The sequence below is a fragment of the Erpetoichthys calabaricus genome, chromosome 16 (genome assembly GCF_900747795.2).
Source record: "Erpetoichthys calabaricus chromosome 16, fErpCal1.3, whole genome shotgun sequence".
In the NCBI taxonomy this organism is placed as follows: domain Eukaryota; kingdom Metazoa; phylum Chordata; class Cladistia; order Polypteriformes; family Polypteridae; genus Erpetoichthys; species Erpetoichthys calabaricus.
The window spans coordinates 55,507,400-55,519,416 of NC_041409.2; the positions used below are offsets into that span (position 1 = coordinate 55,507,400).

The 12,017-nt window shown below is 39.4% G+C and overlaps 1 protein-coding gene across 2 annotated transcripts in view; it reads right to left on the reverse strand.

Annotated features, from left to right (window-relative positions):
• LOC114666995 (potassium channel subfamily K member 10-like) overlaps positions 1-12,017 on the reverse strand; it is a 135,915-nt gene that overhangs the window by 21,861 nt on the left and 102,037 nt on the right. For both annotated transcript variants that reach the window (XM_051919889.1, XM_028822055.2), the window contains exon 4: positions 6,400-6,560. In XM_051919889.1, the coding sequence (XP_051775849.1) occupies positions 6,400-6,560 (161 nt within the window). The remainder of the gene's footprint in view (positions 1-6,399; positions 6,561-12,017) is intronic.

Below are 12,017 nucleotides of genomic sequence, written 5' to 3' on the forward strand. Positions count from 1 at the left end.
TGATCTAAGTATGATATTGCTCTTCTTTAGGCTTTATTCCATGGGTAACATTCTGGCCTGAATATTTGGACATTAATTGTATTTTTCACCTTTGCTGTTTGGAGCCATCTTCTGTAATCCCTTTGGTGTGTAATCAGGACACTAAATGTGACTGTCAGCAAAACAGCCTGACCTCTCACTGAATTTGCTTCCAAGTAGATCAGCACTGCTTCTTGCAAATTCAATGTCATCACCTCCAATTAGGTGTAAAGTACACTGCATTTGGAAAGAGATTTTGGTTTGATTTTTTCAGGCCTCAATCTATTGCATACACAGTTCACACATTTTAAAAAAAGCATATCCATAAACCCCACTTATTTCATCACTTAATTTGAAAATTAAAAGGCCACGGTCCAGAAATGAATTTTCTTGTGCTTTGCCAACTCAAACAGATTTTATGCCCTTGAGACATGACTGACACTTACAATTTCACTGCCATTTCTGCTACCACATATGCTCTTACTCTTGACGACTTATTGATTTTGTTTTTAACATTAGTCACCTGCAGTGTAATTTATCAAATTTCCTGCACAGCATTGCTGGGCTTATTCTCCGTGACTGGGTGAGGAGCTCAGCAATATGGAATAACCTTAGAGTACAATAGCATCTTCTGCAGATACAGAGAAGAGCCAGTTCAGATCATTTCGGCTTATAACTAAGATGCCCCTGGTTACGTCCCATGGAAGGTACACAAAGCACAGCTGACTGGGAAATGGTTACACTGGAGAGGTTACACTTTGTGAGGTTGTTAATCTTGGGAACATCTGGCTATTGTCCAGAAAGGTCTGGAGAAGGCTGTTGGGAATAAAGAGGCCTGGGTAGCCCAGCTCAGGAACCTCACAAGGAATAGCAGAAAGAAAATGAGGATGATGGAAATGATTTCTGAAAGAGCATTTCAATTTCAAAGGATTATCTGAATCAGGATTTTCCATTTCTTTTTTAATACAGAAAGCTGAAGTGCCTTTGAGACCATTCAGCCCACACAGTCTTACCCAGTGATCTGAATGGAGTGGAGGAAAAAGAAAACCTTTTGCCTTATTCTCCTGAAATTCCACAGTAAAAAAAATGTTTTTCCCAACACTACCGGCCATATGTTTAAAAAGTTCTATGGCTTGGTCAGAGTCATAGCGATGTCCAAGTTGATCCATGCAGATAAACCATCAGGTTGTTCGATTAGTGCATACCCTTGACTTCCTGTGTCACCAACAGCAAGTTACATAAAGGAATACTCCACCAAAAAAATGATTTTTTTGTTTAAATATTACTTACCCCACGTGCTCTCTAGTGATGGCTGAGAAAAATTGTTGATCTTATATTTTCATGCAGAATGAGTGAAAATGTTTTATCATATAATGGAACCTAAAGAGTCATCAATGCCAGACAAAACCAAATGCGAAAAACATCGATGTCACAAACTCCACATGTCAAACGAGTTAAAAATGCAAAAAAGGTATGCATTTTTTTCCTAAAATATTATTAACATTTTTGTCTGGAAAAAGCAGCCTGTTTTGTAAACAGTACAACACATTCCCACAATTCTGTGCTTTTGAATTGAAGAGAGGCCTTTTGACCAATGAATCAGGAGAGAGGTCGGTCTTCATTTCACAAGTTTGTGCACATTCCTTCCTCATTCACAAGAGCATTTTCTGGAAGTGATTTATTTAAAAATATGTTAATATACATATGACTGTCTGGAACACTGTGAGCAACTGAATGGATGACTTTGCATGTGGATTGAGTGACATGAGGAACGCAATATTTTCTTTCATGGATGTTTTGATATTGTTTGCTGTTATCCTGCATTGATCATCTACTGTGATCGTTGAATCATAAACTTTCTAACCTCCTTTGTGAACGATAATATGAGATTAAAATTTTTCTCAGCCATCACTATAAAGTACATGACGTAAGTAACACTTAAGCAAAATATCGTTTATGTGAGCAGAATGGCTTCTGTACATCGAAAGGCTTTTAAGTAAGATCTGACACTGAGATAAATATCAGTCTATCTGGGAGTAAACACAACCACACCCACACACACCCACACACACCCTCTCACAAATTTTGAGCAATTGGCTTTCAAAAAATTGATGGCCACTATCAAAACAATATTAATGTACAATTAAATAAGGCGGGCGGCACGGTGGCGCAGTGGGTAGTACCGCTGCCTTGCAGTTGGGAGACCTGGGGACCTGGGTTCGCTTCCCGGGTCCTCCTTGTGTGGAGTTTGCATGTTCTCCCCGTGTCTGTGTGGGTTTCCTCCCACAGTCCAAAGACATGCAGGTTAGATGGATTGGCGATTCTAAATTGGCCCTAGTGTGTGCTTGGTGTTTGTGTGTGTCCTGTGGTGGGTTGGCACCCTGCCCAGGATTGGTTGCTGCCTTGTGCCCTGTGTTGGCTGGGATTGGCTCCAGCAGACCCCTGTGTTCGGATTCAGCGGGTTGGAAAATGGATGGAATTAAATAAGGCAAAGCACATACTCATCAAGTGGACATCAAAAGTATAAAATGATTAATTACATTTAAATGTCCATAGCTTTATACACCGTGAGCACTATCATTAGGCATTTTTCATAATAGTCAATGTAAAACCAAACAGGACTAAACTGCTATACTGAATATTGTAAAATGGAGGCAGGGTCCTCTTTATGCCTCCATAAGCTAGAGTGTGAAAGTTCAAACCTTTATCAAAAACGGACATTTTATTATAGACAAAAGACAAGGGACTGATCATCAAAGATATATCTTAAAAGTATAAAGTGAAACAAAAGATGAAACAAATCCCAGCTGCCCCACTGTGCCTTACCATACGGATTCAAGTTGATGTCTAACAGGTGAGGTGACTTTCCCACTTGCTTACCACCCAAGACCAAATGCTTCAAGAGCCACAGCACCTTCATGCAACTGCTGCTCTCTCCCTCTTTATCTCTTCACTGCTGTACAGTCAAAGTTCAACAGGCATAGAGCAGACTTCAAACTCCACTGTGGCTCAAGATTCAAGGCAATCCTTAGAATCCTTTCACCTGCTAAAAGTCCTGAGGACATCCACATGGAGTTCCTGCTGACATTCCAATGTATCGATGTGCTCCTAAGCTCCAATGCATAAATAATGGGTCAGACCTTATTGGCAGCTTCCTTGCCATTTGCCCTCTAAAATATGGCACAGAGTTTGACTCTTTAGTGATACTTATCAGTTCTCCCACATTTTGCATCCTCCTACTAATTCTCTCTGAGAAACTTCCAGGACACCCTTAAAACATGTCTGGCATACTGCCACTGGAAGCTGTTTCTTCATTCTGGCACTTGAAGGGGCTCCCCGGTTACCAGTTTTGGCTTCTTCTCTAATGAATGAAGCCTGCCAGGCCTGTTCCCTGCTGAGGATCCTCCTTATGCCTCTTCTAAACTAACAACCCCCTGTAAGCATGGCAAGCACTCACAGTATATATAGAAAATAGGCAGGACATGTAACAGTGTCCTGGAGTAATGAATCTCGTGAAAACACCTCAGTTACAATGAAATATTGTAATCACATTTTCAACATGAAGCCAGCTCAAAAAATTAAGAATGGCTACTTTGCAAAGTGCCTCACTTGATAATGGAGTGAAACGACTGAAGTTGTTCTGATTCAGACAAAAATATTTTTTCTTTACTCTGTGTACTTTTTTTTTCAACGTCACTTTGACTTACTGGAAGGTCTTACACATCAGAGAATCTCCTTACATGGTAATTTTTATATTATTACTGTCTCTAGCCATATGTTGATAATTATTATCATTATGTGTTTATTTTATCGCAATGTTATTTTATTTATGATTCGGCTAAGATGAGGGTCCTGGTTGCCAGCCCCCTGAAGTCACTTTATGTGATATCATTGGCCCGATTCCTTAAGACCTGGCACCACTTGCTCATTGACATTTGAGACTGGTGATGGTCAATCTTCAGTGTGCCCAACTCTTCTTCATGAATTACGGTTAAGAATTATAGCGAGCATACTGACTACGAGTTTGTCTAGTGTTTTGGTTTTGAGGCCTGATTGTCTTAACCTCCTGGTTTTAATTTTGCTTTGGTCTGTCTCTTGATCCGTTTTTGCCAGCTTATTTTTGTAGACATTTGGGTTTAAAAAAGCAGATGGCCTTCACTCTTATAAATCATGATTGTGTGTTTCCTAGTAGAACCATTGCTTGAGAAATCATCATTTAATTCTGGAATGGGTTCCCTGCATATGAAGTTGGTTCTTTGTGCTTTGAAAAACATCCTAATATGTAGAAAAAACCCAAAATCTGTAATGTACGGTATGCTGCAGGACACTGACAGATTAAGAAAACCTGGACTTAGCCTGTGTTACTGTACCTATGCAGCAAATGTCCTTTTGCAATCATGAGCCATTGGCATTTCACACATCTGTTAATATTATCTGTTCATGGTTATTTACTGTATGGACCCTGTCACAGATCTAAATTAATGAAAGTCCTTTCTGGAACCTTCATGTGGATGGATCTTTTGGAAACCAAAAATGGTTTCCCTATGACACTGTTCTGAAGAACCACTTTGGCTCTTTATTTTTAGGAGTGTTTGTCTATGCTGTAGCCAAGATGAGCTGCTAGGTTTTCAGTTTGCCAACTAAAAGGCTTTTATTTAGTTTTAGATCTACAAACGTTCTGCTCTGCTTAATTTATTTCACAACACCTTTATAAAGCCTCCCACACCACATCTTAGGAACTTTCATGTGCTCACATAGGTGAGTAAAAAGAAGGGAGGCACAGTGGCACAATGATTAGCGCTGCTACCACAGATATCCTACACTCTGGCTTTGAACTTCTCAACTAGACATTGTCCATGTGGGTCTTGAAAATCTCCCAGGGTCTGTGTTTGTGACCCTCCTGGTTTGCCATCCACATGCCCAATGAACTGTAGGTTGGTTAATTGGTGACTTTAGTTTAGTGGATGTGTGTGTGAGTGAACCCTGGCATGGACTGGTGCTTTGTCCAGATCTGATTCTTGCTTGTGGTGACCCTCAATTAGATAATGTCTCCAGTGGCTGCCAATTTTGGTAGGTAGAAGACAGCATGCGCAACACCCAATTTTTTGTTTGCATTTTTACACATTTTTGCTTAAAACGTTTATCTGCCAGTTCACCAATAGAACATTAGATCGGATCACCATGAGTGACACCAAGATGCAACATATTTTTAGGAATATATGGGATTTGCAGAGGCAGATAAAAGGTATATGAAAAAGCAAAGGGGGGTACAGGCAACAGTGTAGCATTTTGCAGAAGCTTTGAACAATTTAACAATCATGGTTAACGTCATGTCTCATCCACTGAATAAACAAATGGAAACGTGCATTCCTCATTAACAGTGAGCAACCATGGAAATGAATGACAGATAATGTATGATCTATTAGCAAAATGTTACTAATATGCCTTTAGAACATGGCTGTCCAACTCAGATCCTGGAGGACCACAGTGGCTGCAGGCTTTCATTCTAACCATTTTCTTAATTAGTGACCTGTTTTTCCTGCTAATTAATTTCTATTCTCTTCATTTTAATTGACTTGCTATTTAAGACTCAAATCCCCTAACGGTTTCTTTTATTTGTTAATTGCAAGCAAAAAAATAATGGAACTCAAAACAAGCCAACAAATGACTGGCTAATCTGTGTCCATCATACAATATCAGAAAATAACAAAAAGTGAAGGTCTCAAGAATGTTAATCTGCTCATTTGATGGCGCTTCCTGCTCTGGTTGAATGAGAGCACCAATAAGCTGTATAATTAAATGATTAAAATTAACAACCAGAATCAGCTTCTAATTAAGTAACTGGCTGGAGTGAAACTGGTTGGAGTTTGAGGCCCCCAAATTAGCTGGTCATCTGTTGGCTCACTTTACATCTTGTTCTTATTTGGCTGCCATTGAGGAAAAAAAGAAAAAATTCAAAGGACTGAGTCTTAAAAACAAAGGCAATTAAAATGAAATGAAAAAAAGGAAATTAACAGCATACTGTAAATTGGTTACTGATTAAGAACGTGGCAGGAAGAGAAACCTGCAGCCACTGCAGCCATCCAGGGTTGGTAAAGTGTGATGGTTGGGAAAGGGGATGTTGGATAGGAGTTGAAAGCATTGTATGTGTGATTGATTTGTAATTTCCATATTGATTTCTAAAACCTATAAGAAAAAAATCAACTATTCAAAGCTTTTTTGAATTATGTAAAATGTCTTCATTATCTAGGTGACACTCTTCTGCATGGCTAATCCTATCAAAGCTTCCAGCCACAGGATTTATTTTTTATCCCCCAATTCTTTATATAATATTTAACTTTATATTTACTTAGCATTTAACAAGGAAAACTATAAACTTACCCTAAAAACTTTTTCCACTCTTGCGATGCTCTTTACAAATATTGTCCCAAGCTGGTCCCCTATGCCTGCGAGTAGAAAACCAAACAGTGGAATACCAAACAAGGCGTAGAGAATGCAGAAGATCTTCCCACCTTCTGTACTTGGTGCAATGTTTCCATATCCTAATATGAATAAAAGAAACAACAGTGTTTAAAATTTGGAAAACATTTGTAATGTAACATTCTCTAACTTGCTGTATTTCATATGAGGTAGGAAATTTGATACAAAGCAGACACCAGTCCTGGACATCTGGACACTCATACATCTGGACACTCTACACTCATAGAGACAGCAGGACAATTTAAAATCACCAATCTACCTAACATGCACATCTTTAAAATTTGGGGGAAAATAACATTCCTTATAGAAAAGCCTAAATAGACATGAGAATAATATGCTAACTCCTCTCAGATAAAAGTGCAGACACTTGATTTGAAACCGAGACAATTTGTCACACGGCCCATTGTTAGTCAATGGTGCTAGTTTCGGTCATTATGCAAAGGTACTGTTTATAAGGTTGGAGAAACCTGCAATCAACTGAGACTGAGGAAGTCACTTGAATGAGTGATGTAACGTATCTCCCTGGAAAACAACTATGTCCAGATGAACTGAATCAACTTTGTAGAATAAAGTTTTATTTATTTGTTTATTTTAGATTGAACAGCACTTAGTGGTCCAGAGGTAGAACAGTTAAGCGGGCAACAGCTTAAGGGTTCATTAATACGGGGGAATACAAACAGTGTGAGTGGAGAGCTTATAAGTAAGAGGAGCACAAAGTTAGGAGAAGAGAGTGAGAAAAGTAAAGTTAACCTCATAGAAAGACAAATAGCAGGCTGCTGAGAGGGAGAACAATACAGGAGCGTAAGGGGAAAAGGTGTAAAATAGCTGTAGCAGATCTTAGTGTTACCATTTAAGTTAAATTATTCAATTTTAAGAAAAAAAAAAAAAAGTTAAGGCAGTTTTACTAATCCCACATCAAATTTTAATAATGAGGCCAGTGCAATGCAAGTCCTGTTGGATGTTGGAATTTTTAGATGATGGTTTGGAAGAGCCAGTTGTCTATGAGGACTACATCTGCAAGAGATACCAGCTGATCCAGCACCTCGAGCTCAGGGTCGCTGAACTGGAGGAGGAGTTGGCTGACCTGCATTGTAATAGGGAATTGGTGGACTTGGCTCAGATGTCCTTTAGAGAGATATTGTGCACCCTCAAGGTGGCGCGGGAAGAGATTCCAGACCAGACAGGTACAAATAGGTGGGTCACGGTCACATAGCGTAAGGTAAAGGGCGCACACTGTCCGTGGGCATAAACCCCAAAATTAGAAGTGTTAAACCGTTATCATGTCCTTGCAGAGCTGGGCGGTGTCTCTGATAACTCTGAGGTGGTAGGCAGGGATGAGGAGCCCCAACGGGCCACCTCAAAACCAGTTCCCAAAAAGAGAGAGGTAGTAATAGTTGGGGACTCAATCATTAGGGGGATTGAAGCGCAGGTGTGCTCCAGAAATAGAGAGTCTCGCATGGTGTGTTGCCTTCCGGGAGCACAGGTGGGAGACCTTCCTGGAAGGGTGGATAGACTCTTGGCTAGAGTGGGGGTGGATTCAGTTGTCATTGTCCATGTTGGAACAAATGACATATGTAAATGTAGTCTGTCAGTTCTGCGATCCAAATTCAAAGAGTTAGGTGCCAAGCTGAGGAACAGAACTGACAAGGTAGTCTTCTCCAAAGTTCTGCCTGTGCCACGCGCCAGTCCCGGTAAGATTGAGGAGATTAGATGGCTTAATGTGTGGCTCAAATCTTGGTGCAGGGTAGAAGGGTATAGGTTTATGGGGCATTCGGACTTCTTTTGGAACAGATGGAACCTGTTCCGCTGTGACGGGTTACATCTGAACTGGAGGGGCACCAATGTATTGGGGAGGTGTCTGTGTAGGCTAGTCGAGGATTGTTTAAACTAGAGAATGGGGGGCAGGGAGTTTAGGACAGGCCAGGTTTAGATCTATGCATAGAGGAACAAACAATGGTGTAGAAATAAAAATGCACAGTAATGTAAATTCTAAGCAAACATTTAAATGTAGAAAGAGTAACACATTAAAAATAGCTTGCCTTAATGCTAGAAGTATCAAAAATAAGGTAAGTGAGCTGGAGTTGTATGAAGCAGAGCATAATTATGATATTATAGCAATAACGGAAACCTGGCTAAATAGCAAAGATGGGAATGAGTGTAACATAGAGGGATACACATTTTTTAGGAAGGATAGACAGAACAGAAAAGGAGGTGGGGTTGCTGTTTATGCCAAACAGAATTTAAATGTAAGTCCTCTTCAGTTGGATGATGAGCCCCATCGTAGTGAGGACATGTGGCTTCACCTGGAAAATATTAGGGAAAGAGGTCTTATTTAAGGAGTGTGTTATAGACCTCCCAATTCAGACAGTAATTTCAACACACATCTTTTTAGTAATATCAAAAAGGCAAGTTTACAGGGAGATATTATAGTTATGGGGGACTTTAATTATCCAAATATTAAGTGGTATAACCTTGCAGATGGAGAAGCACAAGAGCAGGAGTTTTTAGAAGTAATCAGTGACTGTTTTTTAACACAGCATGTTAAAGCACCAACACGGGGTGAAGCCTGTCTGGATTTAGTATTTTGTAATAATCAGGATAGAATTGAGGGTGTAGAGGTGATTGAACCACTAGGGTCAAGTGACCATAATATAATACAATTCAGTATTTTGTAAGAGTGCAGATGCAAAGACTAAAATTGTTAAGTTGAACTTTGGTAGAGCTAATTTTGAGCAGATGCGACAAAGTCTAAGTAGGATACACTGGGATAAGCTATTAAGTGTGGAGACAGTCGAGGAGCAGTGGAACAGGTTTAAAAATACTTTACATGTGATGCAGGACAGATACATACCTAAATTTGGAATTAATAGGAAATTAAAACAAACTCCACAGTGGATTAATAAAAATTTAAAAAAGAAGTTGCAAAGGAAAAATCTGCTTTATAAGGCATATAAGACTAATGACTGCAAAGTGAATAGTAGAGCGTATGAGAACATGAAGGCAACCATTAAGAAGGATATCAGGGAGGCTAAAAAACAGTTGGAGAGGAATATAGCAGATAAGGCGAAAGACAACTCTAAGAGATTCTTTCAGTATTTTAGTAGTAAAAGAACAGTCAAGGAGGAGGTGAAGTGTATCAGAAATAATAAAGGGGAATTAAAAGATACAGACAGTGAAATAGCGGATGCCCTAAACTTACATTTTTCTGAGGTGTTCACAAGTTAGCAAGTGGAGAACTTCCCAGAGGTAATAGGGGCTACTAAGGAGGTACGGAGGGATTTGGAAATTGTAGAGGGAGAAGTGCTGCTCAGATTAAATAAACTGAAATCAAACAAATCACCAGGACCAGATAATATTTACCCTCGAGTTCTTAAGGAGGCTAGTGAGTACATATATAAACCCTTGACACATATTTTTAGGAAGTCATTGCGCACTGGAGCTGGAAAATAGCAAATATCATCCCATTATATAAAAAAAGGTGACAGGGCAGATCCAAGCAACTATAGGCCAGTAAGCTTAACATACATCACAGGCAAATTAATGGAAGGGAATTATTAAGGATAAGATTGAGCAACACCTGGCAAGGACAGGAGTTATTCTGAACAGTCAGCATGGGTTCAGAAGAGAGAAGTCGTGTTTTACTAACATGCTGGAATTCTATGAGGAGGCAACAAAAGGATATGGTCAAAGTGGAGCATATGATGTTATTTATCTGGACTTTCAGAAAGCATTTGATAAGGTGCCACGTGAGAGGTTGGGCATCAAATTAAAAGAAGTGGGAGTTCAGGGTGATGTTTTTAGATGAGTGCAGAATTGGCTCAGACACAGGAAGCAGAGGGTGATGGTGCGAAGAACCAAATCAGAATTGGCCGATGTTAAAAGTGGTGTTCCACAGGGGTCAGTGCTATGGCCACTGCTATTTTTAATATATATATATATATATTTATATATATATACATATACAGTAATCCCTCGCTACTTCGCGGTTCACTTTTCGCGGATTCACGACTTCGCGGATTTTATATGTAAGCATATCTAAATTCATAACGCGGATTTTTCACTGCTTCGCGGGTTTCTGCGGACAATGGGTCTTTTTACTTGCTTCCTCAGTTGGTTTGCCCAGTTGATTTCATACAAGAGATGCTATTGGCGGATGGCTGAGAAGCTACCCAATCAGAGCACGCAGTTAAGTTCCTGTGTGCTGCTGATTGGCTCAGCGACGGAGTGTTGCATTAACCAGGAAGTCTCATCTCACTCATTCATCATTAACGTGCTAATGCTTCAGGGGCCGTGTCCAAGCACCAACAGAAGATGCAAATAATTGCAGAAAAGGTAAAAGTTTTGGATATGTTGAAGAAAGGGAACAGCTACACCGCTGCAGGACATCGATTCTTTTTATTTAAAAAGGAGGAAAAGCATATAAGATCTACGGCCGCAGTGTCCTTTAACCAGGGTGCAAAACGAGTTGCAAGTGGGCGTGATAAGGCAGTAGTCTGGATGGAATCTGCTTTAGGAATCTTTGCAACAAGGTCGACGACGTCATGACCGCCTACAAGCTGCTACGTGTACTTCGCTATACAGTAAGTGTAAACTTATCTACCGATTTCATATTGCTTAGCAGTTGTCCCTGTTTTTAATAGAGTAAATGGTGGGTTGTAAACAATACAGGGAGGGTTTAAAAACGCCCAAATACACGTTAAATAATTAAATAAATATAGTGTCCCTACTTCGCGGAAATTCAGTTATCGCGGTCGGCCTTGGAACCTATCTCCCACGATAAGTGAGGGATTACTGTATATATATAGACATATACATATACACATATACATATACATATATACATATACACATACACACACATATATATATATATATATATATATATATATATATATATATATATATATATATATATATATATATATATCTATATATATGATTTAGATAGGAAAATAAGTAAAAAGTTGGTTAAGTTTGCAGATAATACCAAGATAGGTGGATTAGCAGATAATTTGGAATCCATTATATCATTACAGAAGGACTTGGATAGCATACAGGCTTGGGCAGATTTGTGGCAGATGAAATTTAATGTCAATAAATGTAAAGTATTACACATAGGAAGTAAAAATGTTAGGTATGAATACACAATGGGCGGTTGGAAAATTGAGAGTTACCTTATGAGAAGGATTTAGGAGTCATAGTGGATTCTAAGCTATCGACTTTCCGACAGTGTACAGTATAACACAATGTGTGGAGTACAAGTCCAAGGAGGTTCTGCTCAGCCTTTATAAATGCACTGGTGAGGCCTCATCTGGAGCCCTGTGTGCAGTTTTAGTCTCCAGGCTACAAAAAGAACATAGCAGCACTAGAAAAGGTCCAGAGAAGAGCGACTAGGCTGATTCCAGGGCTACAAGGGTTGAATTATGAGGAAAGATTAAAAGAGCTGGGCCTTTATAGTTTAAGCAAAAGAAGATTAAGAAGTGACATGATTGAAGTGTTTAAAATTATGAAGGGAATCA